Source organism: Procambarus clarkii, chromosome 81 (assembly GCF_040958095.1).
Source record: "Procambarus clarkii isolate CNS0578487 chromosome 81, FALCON_Pclarkii_2.0, whole genome shotgun sequence".
NCBI lineage: Eukaryota > Metazoa > Arthropoda > Malacostraca > Decapoda > Cambaridae > Procambarus > Procambarus clarkii.
This window is the reverse complement of record NC_091230.1, coordinates 25,464,942-25,485,030: the sequence shown is the minus strand read 5'-3', so window position 1 is coordinate 25,485,030 and position 20,089 is coordinate 25,464,942. Positions and strand designations below refer to the sequence as shown.

At 40.3% G+C, this 20,089-nt stretch overlaps 1 protein-coding gene across 7 annotated transcripts in view; it reads right to left on the bottom strand.

The window, feature by feature from the left end:
• LOC123773072 (claspin) overlaps window positions 1-20,089 on the bottom strand; it is a 103,304-nt gene that overhangs the window by 739 nt on the left and 82,476 nt on the right. For 5 of the 7 annotated variants that reach the window (XM_069315452.1, XM_069315455.1, XM_069315458.1 and 2 more), the window contains exons 19-23: window positions 18,880-19,059; window positions 13,215-16,334; window positions 11,659-12,010; window positions 8,306-8,468; window positions 6,960-7,057 (exon numbers count right to left, since the gene is read on the bottom strand). In XM_069315452.1, the coding sequence (XP_069171553.1) occupies window positions 16,068-16,334; window positions 18,880-19,059 (447 nt within the window). In that variant the 3' untranslated portion in view covers window positions 6,960-7,057; window positions 8,306-8,468; window positions 11,659-12,010; window positions 13,215-16,067. The remainder of the gene's footprint in view (window positions 1-6,959; window positions 7,058-8,305; window positions 8,469-11,658; window positions 12,011-13,214; window positions 16,335-18,879; window positions 19,060-20,089) is intronic. The other 2 variants (XM_069315453.1, XM_069315454.1) reach the window with 2 other exon arrangements.

Here is a 20,089-nt window from a genome sequence, read left to right as displayed (position 1 = left end):
TTTTTGTAAAACTTTGTTTGCTAATGAACCTGCTCATTTTTTTTTAGAAATGGTAATTGCAACATTACCAAAGGCCATTGTTTTAATAGCCAAAGTACCAAATGAAAGACCAAGAAGCAACAAACACACATGGTAGAAAGGACAAAAGAATGGTTACGAGGACCCTTTCATTTGTTAAAGAAATGACTGGGAAAAATGCTGTCATACAACAAGGGGTCTTAACCCTTGTCACTATACATTACTGACATTAATCTAAATATTACCAACCACAAAAATTGCTGATAACATGTTATAAAAAAAAATAAATATAATATTGAGGCCTTAATGCAGATCTCTAACTCTACAAATAGTAACAAGACTGGCAATTCTTAATATAAAACAGAAAAAAATCCAAGACCTTGCACGTGAGCCAGAACAATCCATATCACAACTACCACATTAAAATGAAACGACAATGAAGGTAAGGTAATTGCCAAAAGAAGGCACCAAACCGGGAAGGCCATGTAGCACCATCAAAGTGCGAAATATCACCAAGAATGCCAATACGAGAACAAAAACGCATAAGGCGAACGATATCAAAAGTATCCGATTCACCTAGAATTCTATCGAGGGACAAGTGACTGCGAGGGACGGTCGGAAAGCAAGACACACGCTCGTCCTGGAAGTCAGGACATTCAACAAGGATATGCACAACTGTAAGAGGGACAACGCAATTCGGACAATAAGGAGCAGGGCGGCGCTCCATTAAGTGACCGTGGGTTAAGAGGGTATGACCAACCCACAGCCGTGCCAAAGCAGTGTCCCACCGCCGGTTATGGTGGTACAGTAGGAGGAAGGCCACGGGGACACACTAAGTTTGAGAGTACGCAGCTTGTTACCAACCACAGAGGACCAACAACCCTGCCAACGGGGAAGAATGAATAACAGGATATAAAGTCGGAATAAGGAATACCTTTACGGGAGATGGGACAAGAACGGATAGCTTCCTTAGCGGCAGCATCCACACGCTCATTGAAACACCAATATGGCTGGGAACCCAGCAAAACTCTACTGATTTAAATTTACTAGAAATAAGAAACAGCCAATGTTGAATCTCAATGACCACCGGATGGACAGGATTAAAGGACCCTAGAGCCATGAGGGCACTACGAGAATCAACTACAACCACAAAGGAGGAATGAGAAAGCAAGAGACAAAGAGCATAGAGAATAGCATAAAGTTCTGCCGTAAAGACGCTAGCCTCCGAAGGGAGGCGACACATGTAAGTACGGTCAGGAAAAACAACAGAGTAGCCCACACCATCCGCAGACTTAGACCCATCAGGGAAGATGGAAATAGAGTGGGAGTGCGAAGAAAAGTGCTCAAGGAAGAGGCTTTTCAGAATTGTAGGAGGGGTAAAGGCTTTAGTAATACAAGTCAAGGACGTACACAACTTGGGAAGGGGGACTCTCCACGGAGGTAATGAAGGAACAATACGAGGAGAAACATTAGAAATATGAACAGAAGGAGAATCCTGTAAGCGAGATAACTGGACAGAAAGTGGGAGACAATAAAGAGGAACAGGAACCACAGGAGGAGGAAAAGTCAATGCACGACAGAGGCGAGAGGAAGGATGTTGGAAGGACCGCGCAAGATAGCGAAGACAGTAGTGATCACGGCAGTCCTGAAGAGAGAGAAAGCCAGTGTCAACATACAAACTAAGGGCGGGAGTCGAACGAAAGGCACCAGAGCTGAGACGCAACCCAGTATGGTGCAAAGCATCAAGACGGTGAAGAGTAGAAGGAGAAGCAGAAGAGTATGCAGGGCAACCATAATCGAGTTTAGACAGGACGAGAGAGGAGTGCAAATAGAGGAGCGTGCGCCTATCCGCTCCCCAAGAAGTATGGGACAAAACCTTAAGGAGGTTATGGGCCTTAGAGCATTCAACTCGGAGGCAAGAGATATGGGCTGACCAAGACAAACGAGTGTCAAAGACTAACCCCAAAAGCTTCGCGGAATCCCTGTACACAATGAGATGACCATAAAGCAACAACAATGAAGTAAAGGTCCTTTCAGTAAGAATCTATCATTCACTGAAAGTTGCTGCAGTTAAAAATAAAAGAAAATACAAGTCCCTAGAAATAAACAAGCAACCTTTTTGACTAAGGAAAAGAAGGTAGTTATTCTACTGTATAAATCTAAGTATTCACTTAGATAACATGTATCCAAACATAGGAGGTTCCCCCCCCCCCTTCCCTTTCAGAAAAACATCTACTTTCGAAAAAGTTTAACATTGGCCAACAAAAATGATTCCAGAACTAAATTGCCTAATACCAGGAACAACTGAGAGCCATGACAAACACTGCAACCCTCTCCTACCCCCAAGTCTTATGCTATTTATGATCCAAGGTAATTTGAGATACTATACTCTACTTCCTACAGACGAGTCTAGTGAGAGGGTGATCTCCTGGCGATTAAATTGAAGCACGATACAGGTGTCAACGAACATCAGTCAGCCCACTTGTCAGCACAGTGGATAACTAATGACATCATAATCTGCAGTGTTGTATGCCTCCCTGTGGCCATTTAAATCAATAAAACACAGGGTTGTGGCAATGTTTACAGCATAAGGCAAGGTATAGAGGAATCCTGGAATGCCATGTAATGTGTAGTCCTTGAATGTGCTTTAGGCAACCAAATTGAATAACAACATTTCTGGTGTTCGGCTATATAATCCGAGTTTCTCATTCGGTATAATGTTTTAAACCTAAATAGGAATTCACTTTAAAGGTCAATTTATTTGGAAAGTGCTAACCAGATTCCAAATTACTGAGCTCTGAAAGTACTACAAGGCAAGTTTAACCGAATGAGTGTTTGCCTATCCATAGCCCCATGAGGTATGTGACAACACTGAATAAAGAAAGGGTCTTTGAGCATTCACCGTGCAGGTATTTGACATGACCAATATAGCCAAGTGTTAAAGATCATTCTAAGCAGTTCTGCACAATCCATATACTATCAATTAATATAATTGTACAATGGTGCTTGGTGGATGATATTTCCTATTAAAACTCATTGGACAACTGTTTGTATTAGACATTTTAAACCTACAAATGGTAGTCCTAGATATCGCACTACAGTATTAATTACAAGATGAACAATGTAAAATCAATACCACAACAGCAAAGGATGACGGCTTTTCAACAACCGACAAACACACAGGTCTAACACCAGCCATCCCGAGAGAGGACGTCCCAAGCATGTACACCCCACAACTTTACATCACCTTTGCTACCTCACGCGAGCACGCAACAGCATGAGGATGCCATACTCCCAAACCAACTCCATGCACTTTGAGGCTTTAACAACTCAACATTTAAAAAGATGATTTAAAAAATCAAACACCTGAATTTTTCCCTAATTAAATTTACTAGGGAAATGCACACCAAGCCATGAAACTTACAATGAAGATGAACAAACTACACACAACTGTCACCAAACTTCCACATACCACCCCCTTCTCACTCCTGCCCTCCCTCCTTAGGTGCTCTGATTGGCTGAGCACCTGAGCCACCACCACTCACCTCTTGTTGTGAGAGCCTAAAGCATGTTTGGTTGCACTTTAAAAGTTCCCGAGTGTACTCGCCAAATTGTGAGTACCGCCTGCCCGGTTCACCATTTTGTTTTTCAATCTACCCCTTTACAGTCAAATATTATGCAAAATTCTGTTTAAGACTTGTCCCTTCTTAACTTAAATAACTGCTTTGGCCATCTGCAATCTTTCTAGGTGGGTAACAATGACTCTTGAGGCCAGAAAGGACTTATCAAACGGCGATCATAACAATACGGTACACACACAAAATCACAACCTGATATACACCAAGCAGAAAATCCACTGGAGCTGTGAGGCGACGTAAACCCTTGCCCAAGGCACTGGCAGCTGCATACTCTACCACAGTATATTACTGACTTTGTAAAAGTCTTACAACCGGATTTCCCCATAAATCACAGCAAGTTTTGAGGCCACTCCTTCAGTCAACGTCTTACGTAAGCCCTACAAGCACTCAGGGTGAAGGCTGAAGCAGTTCAACACCATACGCCCCAACTTCAAATACACAGTTGAGAGGCGGGACCAAAACGTGATTTTCTGTGTGTGCCTGAAGTTGGGGTATACGGTCTTGCTTCACCCTTCACTTTACCCTTCACCGGCGTACTTCAGGGGTTTTATTTAATACTTGGACTGGCTTCAGTAGGGCCTCCAGACTTTCTGTGGCTTCACAAGTGTCACGTGAATCCCCTGCATAGCAGTGGAACTGCCTTTTTCCTTCACCTTCAATGCCTCTGCACTGGAAGTATACATCTACACCAGCCCAGAAGAGTCATCAGTCCTGCCACCTCTCCATACCCCCCATGGCCTGGCACGGCCTGGTACGACTCAGAGGCAAGCCGGGCGCCACTGTTAACTGGCAGTTTGTCCCCACAAACAAGCAGTTAGCCGCCTTCAACTGACAGTGGTACAGCTCAACACAAAGGCACCGCCAGCCACAACGAGCTGTTTGCTAGTTGACCAGATGTCCACCTCGTGTTGACACTGGATGAGTCATCACCGCCGGACTATATAAAGAGCGCTGCCTCCCTAGAGAGGCAATCTCTCCCTTAGTGCTCTAGGATCACCTTCGTGTCTCTAACCCGTCGTCCGCTTCCAGCCAACGTCGTGTGACTGATGCCATGGTGGTATGGTAGCTGTCTTCAGAACACCAGTATATCTTCATACTTTAATTCATTGCTTATAGTTTATTTTTTGCATTTAAAGTCATACTAACTTATTCACCTTTGCATTACATGATAGTCAACTATATGTCATGTGTTATTTTTGTTCATTACTATTTCAGTAAATTGTTTAATTATTTATTTGATAATTTTCATTTGTTTCCACCTGCAACTTACACACTGCAAGGCCAATAGCAGCATTTCTTTCATTTATGTGAGGGAGAGCCATACCATCTTGGTTCAGTATAGCTGTGATACCATAACCCGTCACACAAGATATCCAGTTGTAAGACTTTTACCATCAGTGGTGGTAGAGTATGCAACTGGCAATGCCTTTGTTACAGGTTCGCTTCATCTCACAGCCCCAGTGGATTTTCTCACACATTTGAATACATGAAACAACTTTATTTGATACATTCCAAACCAAAGTACTGTACAGTACAGTAATTATCAAACCATCAAATGTGTGGGATAATCATAGTGCGCTAAATATCACTAACGTCGCCAATACAAGAACAAAAACTGCATACGGCGAACAATATCAAAGGTATTGAATTTACCAAGAATTTTATCGAGGGACAATTGACAGCGAGGGATGGTCGGGAAGCAAGACACGTAAGTCCTGGAAGTCAGGACATGTAGAGACAACGGTTTGGATAATAAGAAGCAGAGCAGCGCTCCATTAAGTGCCCGTGAGTTAAACGTGTATGACCAATATACAACCTCGCCAGAGCCGTTTCCCACCACCGGTTACGGTGGTAGGAGGAAGGCCACGGGAACACACTACTCTTAAGAGCACGCAGTTTGTTACCAGTAACAGAAGACCAACAACCCTGACAACGGGCAAGAATGAGGAAATGAATAACTGGGTAAAAGTCATAATAAGGAATACCTTTACGGGAGATGGGACAGGTGCGGATAGCTTCCTTAGCGGCAGTGTCCGCACGCTCATTTAAGAACACACCAATATGGGTGGGAATCAAGCGAAATTCCACTGTCTTAAATCTACTGGAGATAAGAAACAGCCAATGTTGAATTTCAACTACCAAAGGATGGACTGGATTAAAGGATTCTAGAGCCATGAGGGCACTGCAAGTGTCAACTACAAACACAGAGGAGGATTGACAGCGAGAAAAGAGTTGATGAAGAGCATAGAGAATAGCATAAAGTTCTGCCATGAAGATGCTAGTCTCCGGAGGCAGGAGACACAAAGGTGCAGTCAGGAAAAACAACAGAGTAGCCTACACCGTCTGCAGACTCAAGACCCATTGGTGAAGACGGAAATAGAGTGGAAGTGTGAAGAAAAGTGTTCAAGGAAAAGGTGATTTAGAACTGTAGGAGGGGTAAAAGTTTTAGTCATGTGGGTCAAGGCTTACAGAATTTAGGAACGGGGACCCCCTCCATAGGGGCAAAGACGGAATGACACGAGGGGAAATATTGGTAACACAAACTGAAAGAGCATTTTGTAAGAGACACAACCGTACAGAAAGAGATAGGTGGTGAAGGGGAACAGGAACCACAGGATGGGTAAAGGTCAAGGCATGACATAAGCAAGAGTGAGGGTGCTGTAAGGACCGTGCAAGGTGGAGAAGACAGTAGCGATCATGGCGATCCTGTAGAAACAGGACGCCAGTTTCAACATACAGGCTTAGGGTAGGTGTCGAAGGAAAGGTACCAGAGCTGAGCCTGTAACCCAGTATGATGCAGTAGGTCCAGATGGTGAAGGGTAGAAGGAGAAGCAGACGAGTAAACAGGGCCATAATCGAGTTTAGACAGAACGAGAGAGGAATGTAAAGAGAGGAGCAGTGTCGATTAGCTCCCCAAGAAGTATGGGACATGACCTAAAGTTAGTTAAGGGCCTTAGAGCATTCAACTCGGATGTAAAAAATATGGGGCGACAAAGACAAACGAGTGTCAAAGATTAGCCCTAAAAGCTTTAGCAGATTCTTTGTACAAAAGGGGATGACCCCTGTTACCTAACAGTAAATAGGTATCTGGGAGTTAGCTGTTACAGGCTGCTTCCTAGGGGGGTGCGTGTGTGGGAGAAAAAAAAATTTAGTAGTTAACCACTGAACTGCATCTGTCTCCAAATAACACCCTGGTGCACAAGAAATAAATTCTTTCCAAAAATTTTTTTCCTCTTCTTATATTGTTAAAATGCAGAGTCTGATCACGGGGAAACTAAACAAAAAATATTGTATGTGACTTACTTTAGCTACGATGGAGCTGGGAAGTTGAGCAAATTATGGGCGCTGAGCGTTGGAGCGATGGGGGTCTGTCGGCCTCGCCACCCGTGCGACGGCAGTTGCTGCGAATAAAATGTTGCGCAATTATTTTGAAGTTTCTCATTCATTTCTTCCTTTTTTTTGCTGTAATATTATTTAAAAGTGTGTAATTTGTGGAATTTATATAATTCAAAGTATAGAACATCGCTATGCTCAAAATTATGGGCCTCATATATGCGACATATTCTACAATCAAACAGTGCTTTTGCTGTTATTACACTATATACACACATTGTATATACCCATCTACGTATGTATTCACCATAAAGATCCACTATGTCGGTATGGTGAGCCCAAAAAACATGAGTGAGCTGCCACACCCTGCCAGTCCTCCCTCCCTCCTCCAACACATTACTCGCCAACATTCCTCCTCCCAAAATACTGTTATTGTGTTTATTACACTATTTACACACGTTATGTATAAGTATGTACATGTTTTATTCATGTACATACGTACATACTTGCCATCTCCTCACCTCTCTCTCTTGCCTACTTAATGCTCTTGCTTCCCTCATCTCATCACAATCGACTTTATAATGGTCCAGGACGGATCGAAATGTCGTCGTCTATTCAATTTCCAGTGTGTGGTTTGGTCAACAATGCAATCTTCCATGCAAGATCTTATAAAGAAAACCCCTAGAACGAGTTTTGCAGATACGAAAGAGTTTAGGTGAGTAGGGGATGGTTTGAGAAATTTTGAAAAAAGACGTGGTATTCATAGTGTTGTGAGGCATGGTGAGGGTGCCAGCTCAGACAAAGTAGGGGCTGAAAGATTTGTTCGTGATTTTAAAGATTTTGTAGATACTGTATTGATGGATATATTCCACAACAAGTGTTTAATTGTGAGGAGACATGGCGATTCTGGAAAAAATTACCGAAGAGGACATACATTACCCAAGAGGACACGTCACTGCCCGGACACAAGCTAACTTGGGCTAACTTGTGTCAGGATAGGCTAACTCTTGTGCTGTGTGGCGATTTGAAAATTTAACCCTTGCTCGTGTATCATTCCGAAAATGCAAGAGTTTTAAAAAAATATATAACGTGCAGAAAAACTGTGATGTGGAGTGGTTTGCCCTGCCATCAAAAAATATCTGCAAGAGAAAAGTTTGACACTCAAGGTCCTGCTTCTCGACAATGCTCCTGGCTCATCCTCCAGACTTGGAGGATGCATTGTTGGGGCCACTTTTTTTTTTTTAGGGATATTCCTACATGAGCCCTGAGTTTCTGGCTAATGTACCAATGACATAAAGGAGGAGTTTTCAACCTACCTTGTGTTAGGTGTGCAGAGGTCAATGGTTGAACATAATGTCAGGAGCAAAGGGGGGCGTTTGCCTCTTCGAACACAATTGTGACCATCTTCATCTCTTCGAACTATCCTAAATGCTCTCTTCACCTGTCTGACCAAATTGGGTGTCCAGACCACCTTTGAATCTGAAATTGTAAAATTAATAGCAATTTCAGAATATTCAGTCCATTTATACTAACAAAATTATACATACAGTACTGTAATTGAAATTTTACAGAATGATAAAGGCAATTTAGCAACTTTGTTAAAATGCACATGGGGGAAATACATGAAAATAGGTTAATATTGTTTGTAAGGTTGATGGGAAATGTTTATTACTTTTATGATTTAGAAGATGTATAGCCCTAATACTCCATCCTGGGTGCATTCCACCAGGTAATGACCACAGCAAAAGTTTTCCACGAGGCTCTGTCACACAAACTTTTCACATTTTCAAACTTGATTCATCTTTCCCCCCCCCCCTCGTTCCAGGGGTTTTCTTTAAAAGGTCTTCATGCAAATGCCTTGGTTTCTCACAAATGATGGCCTCTGAAATGCTATCACCTGCTAACTCCTTGTTGTGTATCCAAATTAATAAAAACTTTTTAACATCCTCAAGTGTTTGTGTTCTTTGTTTCGGGATTGTTGATATGCCTTTTGCCACTTTAATGCTCATAATGTCCTTTTTCTTAGCAAGTATAGTGCATATTGTTGACATAGATTTGTTGTACTATTATTACTTTTATGATTTAAAAGATGTATAGCCCTAATACTCCATCCTGGGTGCATTCCACCAGGTAATGACCACAGCAAAAGTTTTCCATGTATATGTATATGGGATTGTATATGAGTGGGATTGGGTGGTTATAAATAGGAGCTGCCTCGTATGGGCCAATAGGCCTTCTGCAGTTGCCTTTGTTCTTATGTTCTTATGTTCTTATGTACTGCCTAGCTAGTTCAACAACCTGTGCACCATTTTGATGTTTATGAATGCTCTCTTGTTTTTCCTCTATGGTCATTCTCACATGTGTTTTCTTGGCTTGAACCTTACCACTGGCTTTCTTGGGACTCATGGCAAGATATATAATAACAAATTTTATGTTCAAATAGCCAAAAATCCCAAAACAAATGTAATGCTTTACAACGAATTCAGGCGCGATACTTACTAGGCAGGAGACACTGGTAAACTGAGGCGCGATCACCATGCCACCACGCGCTAGGTCAGCCCATACGTATATCAACAAACTCCTTTCCCGAGGCAAAGTTTGTAACCCGATTCAAATTTTTCGAAGAAATTAGGCTCGTAACCCGAAAAGTTCATAAATATTCATTCGTAAGCCGAGGTGTCACTATATATAACTAAAAAATTAAACTCAGGATTACTTTCAACCCCCACCCCTTTTGCTCTACTCCATCGCCACCTACCTTCACCCCCCTCTATGATGTACTCTTCCATAGACACCTACCTTTGCCCCCCTCCTCCCCTCTACTCCTCCATCATCACCTACCTTCACACCCCCTCCCTTCTCCTCCTCCATCGTCACCTTCCTTTCACCCTCCTCTATGATGTACTCTTCCATAGACACCTACGTTCACTGCATATAATGCTCCCCTCTACTCCTCCATCGTCACCTACTTTCACCCCCCCCCCTCCGCTCTACTCCTCCAGGGTCGCAGACAATTTCACAAGCGTGAGAACTACGAGTTCTCTAACCACTCTCTCACTCCTACTCTCTCACCAGTGAGGGGGAGGGAAAGAGGGAGGAAATGAAGGAAGAAAGGTGGGGGAGAGAGAATAGGCAGGGGGGAGGAGGGCCTAGATACATTTCTTCCATATAGATAGGTAGACTGAGGGAGAGATGCTTGCCAAGAGCCCTATCAGACAGGCTTCCTATTCCTCAACCCTCCCTAATATGCCACATCCTGGTCAGGACAACTTGCTCGATTGTTATTCTTGGTGTGACTCGAGAACTGACCTCGAGACGGGGCATGGATTATCTCCCTGGGGCACGCACCTCCCTGCCCCAGCTCTCTCTCTCTCTCACATAATCTATCAAGGGTCTAACATGAGGTCATTGTGCCTACCAGAAGTGTATATGTCCAAGGCTGGCCACCTGTCTGGACCATTCAAATGTATAAACACATAATTAGTCTATTAAAATTATATATAGTGCTACAATTATAAATTAATTTGTTCATGGACATTCGTTTATCAGTATTTTAATATGAGGTATATATACGCATGTATGTATACGTTGACGTACACATATATGATTATGTGTATGGAATGATTATGATTCTGTGTAATCATATATGATTATATCTAATGGAATGCATTAGTAAGTGATGTGGTGGAGGCTGACTCCATACACAGGTTCAAGTGTAGATATGATAGAGCCCAATAGGCTCAGAAACCTGTACACCTGTTGATTGACGGTTGAGAGGAGGAACTAAAGAGCCAGAGCTCAACCCCAGCAAGCACAATTAGGCGAGTATATGAACGAATGCACATGTACACTTTCAAATGAATTAAGATACCTTGAGATACACAATGACTTCATGACTTAGTTTAAATAGTTTAAACACATTATGGTACTGATTTTGACATGCTGATGTCTGGAAGAGAGAGGGGGTGTGGGGGGTTATTGTCTGAGGTGGAGGACCAGAGGAGGGGGTCAGTGGAAGGATGGTGGCTGGAGGGATGCCATTGTTCTAATGGTTATGAAAACAATTATTGATGGCAGGAATTCAGTGGGTGTGTACTTCACCCGCACCATCACCATACTTGTGCCCTGCTACAACCCCCCCCCCCCACTCCACCCATGCTGTGCGGGGCGTATTACACATTATGGGATAACCGACTGTCTGTCCATTCCTGTCTGCTCGTTATGCTGCCCTTCCTTTTGAAAATTGTCTGCTTTATCGACTTCCTTCAAGACCACACGTTAGCCTCTTATCACGCCCTCTTACCACTCTCAGGGAGCCGGCTCTTCTATACAATAGTTACCACTCAGTCCCCAAGGTGAAAGAGTGTCCGGGCATATGACTTGTTACGTGTACTTATTTGCGATTCGTTTGGGCTGTCACGTGTGGTGATTAGTGTTGGGTAAGGCTAGGCCAGGTCAGGTCAGACTAGGCCAGGTCAGGTCAGACTAGGCCAGGTCAGACTAGGCTAGGTAAGGCTAGGCTAGGCCAGGTCAGGTCTGGTCAGGTCTGGCTAGGCCAGGTCAGGTCTGGTCAGGTCTGGCTAGGCCAGGTCAGGTCTGGTCAGGTCTGGCTAGGCCAGGTCAGGCCAGGCCAGGCTAGGCAGGGTGAGAGAAGTAAAGCGGTACTTACGTTTCCGAGAAAGTAGCGGCGGTAGTATATTGTTGATTTAGATTCGACGACATCCTGAAGCTAGTAGGTGGCGGCCTCATCGCTCTCGAACTTCTTGTTGTTGTAGGGGATACGAGGCACACCCAATATCCCCCTTACATTGATCACATCGCACACTAATATTTTTACTATTTCGGACACCAGATTTGTCTGTTTCGTATATGTATAATTGTTCAATATTAAAACCACAATAGAATGCTCTTAATAGTTACAATTTTCAACTTAACAGCCATATAGTTGGCAAGAACGCCAAGAACTTGCCCGAAACGCATTGCGTAATAGTGGCTTTAGGCATTGTATGTACTAGCTCTATCTATATATCAATCCATTAATGTAACATCACTTGTATGTATGTACCTTACCTGAATAAACATATTTATTTATTTATTTAACGCCGCCCGCCAGTGTAAATGTTCCGAACCTTAATGGAATCTGACCCATATATCAATCAGGTCAACGCATGTGTTGCGTTTCCAAAAGGGTCGCCCATGTTAGAATCGGTGAACGCCCTAGTAATATTGTTGAAAACATCTTAATAACTTATTAAACCAAAGGTCTTTTTATGTCAGAAGAACGGCAGAAACTAGATCTATATATGAAAACTCTTTCAGGACAAAATTTAAAGTAAAACTAAAGATATTTGTAGTTGTATAAAGTTGCATTTTTCATCGGTCGTAGAGCCGGAAATCCGCAATATTCATCTCAGAACAATGCTTTCATTGATTTCACGCAGAATTGTTAATAAACGTAAGATTTTTATACGTCTCAAGAAAGATAGAAACATAATCTTACTTTAATCTAGTTTTACATAATCTAGTTTTACTTTAAATTTTGTCCTGAAAGAGTTTTCATATATAGATCTAGTTTCTGCCGTTCTTCTGACATAAAAAGACCTTTGGTTTAATAAGTTATTAAGATGTTTTCAACAATATTACTAGGGCGTTCACCGATTCCAACATGGGCGACCCTTTTGGAAACGCATGGAAACGCAACACATGGGTTGACCCGATTGACAGACTGGTTATATTCCAACAGGGTCTGAGACAGTACACATGTCCACATCCCAATGCCTGCCCTTCCAGGACTGGGGGTGCGGGGGTGTACAATAAACTATACCCACCTCCGGCGGCAGCTTGTCGAAGGCGGAAGTGTAGCCTAGACAATTTGTCATGATAATTAGTGATGGCTCTTATTTTGATTATGGGTCCGTAATCCAGTTAAGCTTTTATTCTTAATTTATATTACAATGCTGGTAAAATACACTTCTTGATGATGAGTATGGAGTACAAATGAACTCATTGTGTACCCAAGTTCAAGTTCAAGTATGTTTATTGAGATAAGCAATAAATACATCTCAAAGGGATAGAGTAGCTTAGGCTATTTCAACCCCCCTCTAATTCAAGTCCCTCAAGGGGCGCACAAATGCTGTGAGTACAAATAGACAAATAACATTACAAGAATTGTGTACCCTATACTCATCAGGATGAGTATAGGGTACACAATAAACTACCACTCACATCATGGGTATGGGCTGCACAAGAAACTATCGCGCAGAGGATGAATATGGAGAGCAAAGTAAACAAAGATTCACACGATGAGAAAGGGTTGCGCAATGTCCTATGACTCACAGGATGAGTATTAGCTGCACAATAAACTATAGGTCACAGGATAAGTATGGGTTGCACAATAAATTACAGGTCACAGGATGGGTATGGGCTGCACAAACTACTGGTAACAGGATGAGTATGGGATGCACAATAAATTACGGGTCACAGGATGAGTATGGGTTGCACAAACTACTGGTAACAAGATGAGTATGGGGTGCACAATAAATTACCACACAGAGGATGAGTATAGGGTGCACAAACTGGTTGGGTAAATGGAAATGGTTGGGTACATTTCCTTTCACCTAATGCGACTATTCATGTGTCCGGACACCGGCGATTGTGTGGTATTGGCTATTTATTTAACCATAACTTTGCATTCATTTAATAATTATATTAAGATATGTTTTCCTTGAAATGTAGTTACATTATCGTCTACATGTCTTTATTCTGACATAAAGACCTATGGCGTTACTTTGCATATATGCAAAGTAATTATAAAATTGATTGGCTTGTGTGGAGGCCTTCACACTCCCTGAGCGAGCCATCAAGTAACTATAAAAAGGCATATATCTTCACTTTCACTTCAGTTATATTTATGCCAAAGTATTAACATGCAGCTTATATTTATGTCTTTATGATGACATAGAAAACTTCGTTTATTACAGTATCTAGATTAATTTAACATTGATCTTCGGAAGGTCATAGTTCCCTATATCGGTAAGGAGAGCGTCGGCCATGAAGCCTTGTTTAAAGTATGAATAGGGTCCTATTTAAATTCTATAAAGCCATTACCAGTATACCCATACTATCATAGAATGCCTTTTCCTTGAGAATTTTAATTTTCAGTCATTCATGCGCTAACCCTCTACTTACGGAACAAAGTCTACTGATGGTGTTATTTACTCGCTCATTTTTTCCCGATTGAACCTTTGTCTCGCCTTTCCCCATAGGCTTAATATCTTTATATAAAATTGCATAAAGTTCCTCATTACTCTAAGGAAAACTCTTACATGCATCAACATTTTTTTTTGTTTTATTGTAGTTGACTCATGTGGTGCTTTCATGACCCTGGAGTTTTTTATTCCATGAGATTCCATGGTGATTGAAATGCAACACTGACAGTTCCTGATCTTTAGCAGATATGACAGACAAATTTTGCTGGGTTCTCTCTCATATTGTTGTCTTTGCTAAATAAGCTGTTCATATTTTCTATCTTTTGGGAACAAATTCTTTACTTGAATTTTTACCTTGTCATTCATGACATGATCAGCAACCATTGGAGGTATTACAAGTAACAAACTGCATACTATTAAAGAAATACTTTATTATTTTCTGTGTCAGTTGACTACAAATTATTTTAATAAATTAATTATACTGTAAAATATTTATGCATAACAAAAATAATTATTGATTGCTGTAATGTCTGCTACATCATACTTGCAGCAAGAAAATTAAATAAAATTGTAAACATAAAAACTGTTTCATTTGAGAATAGTAGTACTATACATTGTTTTAAAGCATTAATAATAAATAAATATATATATATATATATGTAAATGAATTGCAAGCCCCTGAAAATCTACCACATCCATTACAGTGTTCCGCACCATCCCAGTACATCACCATAACATTACAATTACAAAAACTTTCATTCTTTATACAACTTTGACCCTAACTGCTAACATTTTGTTGGAATAATCTTAAGGCAATCCAAGTCAAGTGGGCAAATGTCACATAAGAAGGCATGCTTGCCTAATATGAGAAATAACATTATTTAACTATTCAGATGCAAATGGCAAAACAAAATCTGTATTTTAAGAATGATAATATTGTACATTTAAATTCTATAGATATTTTACTCTTTCAAGTGTATTAGTGAAACACATCATAACTTTTTTTGTTTTGTTTAGAAACACCTTGAATTAATCAAATGCTTATCAGTAAAACTAAATTATGGATTGCATTTAAAAAATTACATGCATTTTTGGAAAAAAAAATTCTTTTTATCCAGGTACTGCAATTGGTTAGTTTATTCAGTGGTATTTTCAATTGAACATGATCTATCAATTGCTTTACATCCAGGTCCTATAATAGAATCCTTTAGCACCCAGTAGTTAAAAAAATGCCCAGAATTTAATCTCAATGTCTTTTGCTTATAAGGAGAAATGCCCTAACCAATAAATCACAGTGCCCCAATATTTTCATATATTTTCAAAGCTAAACCTTTCTCTTAAATTACTCTCGTGTAACAAAAAAAAAAAAATTTGAGTTGCTTAACTATCAAGGTCTGCAGTGCCATCAGTTTTGACTAATAAACGGCCTTATTTCTCAACTTAAACCATCACAAAATTTATCTTAATACTGTACTTAGATTATAGGAGACAGCTTTAAGGTTTGTACAAGCTTACCATGAAGAATGTGCAAGACAATTTTTGAACTGACGCATATGGTGTAGCTTCATGCTGCTTGTTGTTAATCTTGTAAACTTTGGTGTTTTTAATATAAATTTTCCCATTAAATGGGTTCTTATTGCTATGAGTTTATTTCTTAAAATTGCTTTATGAGAATGGGATTCTGGTCCTTAATGTTTGTCAAATTATTTGACAAGCAGGTTTGGATTAATCACCATTATAATTATTCTCAGTATTTTTTAATATTTTATAATTGTTGGGCTAATTGGTGCACAGCATTCACTTCTCAATATGGTCTTTAATCTTCAAAAAGATTAATAATGTACAAAATTAATACTATACACAGTATAAACTAAAAATGCTTAAATATACTCGATGACTGGCTCGAGACATCCATACTAAAAAAGCATCTATCAGGTCTCGGTTTTTTAGAAATCGGTGCATTTGAAGTGCTCTTCAACTTTGTAGATTCTTCTTTTTCCTGCTTTTCCTTGGCAGACAGCTGTTGGAAAACAAAGTTACCTGCCTGCTTAGCTCCACCAACAACACTCCCTTTATCTTTGGTCAGTTCAGCAATACGGGCTAGTGTATTCTTGTCTCGAGATAAGAAAGAGCCTCGCTGGGGAAGAAAAGTGGAAATTAAAAGTTAAGTTTTGGACACTTGTTTCTATTCTTATACAGATAAGCATACTTGTCTACCATACACTGCAGACTCACTACATACAGCAATGTTATTAAAAGGTGGCACTTGGGCCAACCCTAACTGGCCTATGACATTTTCATACTCCCAATGTTTAATGTCGGAAAGTTGTACCCCAGGCATATACATGGCTTCTTTGACAAAGTACATTTTATTTTATATAGACGACATAATACATGTTTCAACAAATTTAAACCTTGCAATTATTTGATGTGCATCTATGTAGTATTCCCCCCCCCCCCCCACTATCTGGCATTGGCAACCCAGTGGCAGAAAAATGTAACTACAGTACAGTATTGTACTGTATTATGTCATGATGAACTTGAACAAACAAGGCCGGTTCCGGGTGACTACAAAAGTCCTCAATGCCATTTTTCAGCTACAGAATGTGTGCATGTTAGAAGACTTTACTTTTAAAGAACAGAATAAGTAGCTTTCAGAAGTGCAAGAAAAATGACAGCTTGGATAATATAACCTTTCAAATAAGAGATGCAAGACCAATGATAATGCTCAAGACATTAATGCTCTCTAAGGTAGAATGTTGTTGCACACTAACAGCCCCATTCAAAGCTGGAGAAAGTACAAAACTTTTATTGAGTGGATTCAGGCAGTAAAACATTTAAATTATTGGGACTGCTTAAAATATTTAAAATGGCATAATATTCTCAAGAGTACAGGTGAGATACATAATAATATACACTTGGAAAATATTAGATGCACTGATTTCAAATCTTCATACAGAAATAATGCCACATTAGACTAAGAGGCATGACAAAGTGCAAAATGAAAAGCAGAGGAGCAATAGGCATGCTAAGAGATAATTCTATCAACATCAAGGGCCCAAGACCTTCCAACACACTCCCTCTGAACATTAAAGGGCATAAGTAGCCAACCTCAGTGTTCAAGAGAGAAGATAAACACCTCCAAAGGATAACTGATTAATATAGCTGATTCATACATCAGATTGCAAGCAGCTGCACCCAACAAGTCTGGTTGACCAAACCACCAACAAAGATGCCTTGTCAGATCTGGGTTGTAGGGCCACTGATCCTCAGAACCAACACAAGGCAAGGTAAACCACCAAATGCCTGCCCAAAGCTACAATGCTGAATAAATCCTTGGCAAACATCATCATCTGAATTCTCGTGGTTAGGTGGTTTCAATAATGTCACTCTTCTTTAGACCACTGCTCTCAATTTCATTAAAAAATAAGCTGCTTCCCTCTCCCTCACTCTTGAACCCCCTGTTACCCCCTCCCCCCACAGAAGAAGGGAAAAGGGGCATGGATAAGGAACTACTGAGGGCTTACCAGAAAAGGGCATTTCAACACCTGATCCCAATTTTTCTATCGACTACTCTTGCCACTTTTTCATCTTGCCGTGTACAGGATCGTGTACAGATATTTCATGGCACTAAGGTCCACTTTCTCCATTATTACTCTCAACTTATTTTTCTATTCATTAACCACTTCTCTCTCACTTGGGTAGGATACCTTCCCACCATTTTACCTTACACGAGACAATGTGAGTGCACAAACCTCCACATATTCCTATTACACTCTCATACCTAAGCATACTTTCAACAAGCAAATAATCAGTTAAACTCTTCTAGTAAAATTTCACCTTTACCTTGTACAATGTATATTTATGTAGTATATTCTTAGGCATCACTATTGTATAATCTTTCAATCTACAGCCACTGTCATTTATTCTACAGGCATCATTACCAGCCATTATGTCACTCTTAGGGGGGAGCCGGTCGGCCAAGCGGACAGCACGCTGGACTTGTGATCCTGTGGCCCTGGGTTCGATCCCAGGCGCCGGCGAGAAATAATGGGCAGAATTTCTTTCACCCTATGCCCCTGTTACCTAGCAGTAAAATAGGTACCTGGGAGTTAGTCAGCTGTCACGGGCTGCTTCCTGGGGGGTGGAGGCCTGGTCGAGGACCGGGCCGCGGGGACACTAAAGCCCCGAAATCATCTCAAGATAATCTCAAGATAGAGGTCTATTCCCACTTTACCATTCAGATCACAGTTTACAATTATTCCATAACCCTTAGGTATTATACCACTCATTCTCTAAGCTACCTTAGAATAAATCTCTCTTCATTCTCAATTCTGTCATACATTGTATATGCAATATTTCACACAAACACCTTGAACTGCAATATGAGAAGTTGTTCATTATCTTGTATCACTCTTTATTGACACCTGCTCTCATAAACTTTATTAAAGTCCACTGTTTATTTTGTATGTCTTGCATAAATCTATCACATCAAACTTACCTTTTTTAAATACTGTACTTATAGCAAATCTGCTATTATATGTAAAATAATGAAACTTTAAAACTAATAAGAGGCCAGAAGTACACTGCAGGATGAGTGGAAGGCAAGAGTCAGACAAGGATAAGGACCTGAAAATGAACATAATGCCAGCATTAATACTACACAAAATCAAGACATTTACCTTTGACTGGAAAATAAGATGGTTGCTCGCAGAAGATTTGGATGGTGGTGGAACAGGAATTGGCGCAGGGTTAACTTCCTTCAGGGGTTCTCTCCTGGCAAGTAACTCGGCTACCATGGATGTACTTCTTACAATAGGACAACGATTTAGCTTGAAAATCACCGGTTCATTATCTTCCACCTGCCAATAATGCATTAACAATAAACACAATCTCTGCAGTAATTAGGAAAGGCCTACTCTAGCAATTAAAACTGAATATTATTCAAGCTATACTGATCAAGGAGAGAATCTGTGAGAGCTGAACTGAAGGTGAAGATATCAATGTACGGTATGCTGCTGCTGGAGACTAGACCCACATATTTGGCCCTGTTCAAATCCTGCAAAAACTATTGTTTTAAATCCTTAGGTTTATGTTACTGTGAACTTGAGATTCTTATACCTGTACCTACTATATATATATCCAGCTATGAATACTAACTTATGAACAAGAGTAGCTAAATACTTTACAACTAAAATCCAACAAATTTGTTAAAATGAATGAGTATATTATTACAAACAAAATATGCATTCAAATATAAATTAAAATATTATTCAACCAAAACTTAACTCTGAATTTTATTTAAAATAATGACTTAACTACTCTGTCAAAGTTAAAATGAAAAACTTAACACATTGCAAGAAACAAAGCAAGCAGGAGGCAAGAACTTTACAAAAAAAATTCTTCATTACAGTAATAGAAAGTCTAGGCTCTCTCCATTGCCTCCCTAATTAATGTCTGTACCCATTTCTCCATACAGTATTTCTGTGCTTCAAATTTAACCATCACATTTACCGACTTCCTTTTCCAATTGATTTTCCCCAAAAAACATTGTGTAGGTAGGACCTAACCCTCCCATAGTGCCCTCTCACCTGTATTTTCTCACATACTTAACCTCTTTATGGATCACACTACTACTACTGCCACGTTTTTAATGTAGTCAATCATAACAAGGCAATGCTCACTCATGTGTAACAAGTTTAAAAACAACACTGTTAAAAAACAAAGGACTACTTGAAGGTGTTGCCTGAGAAGCCAAATAAGATGCTACAGAGTACAATGCCACTCTGAGACAGAGCATTTTCCAAGTGCAAATGCAGAACAGCCTATCCAGTGAGATACATTAATGAATTTTAATGCACTCAATACTACTGTTATCTCCTGAATGTTGAA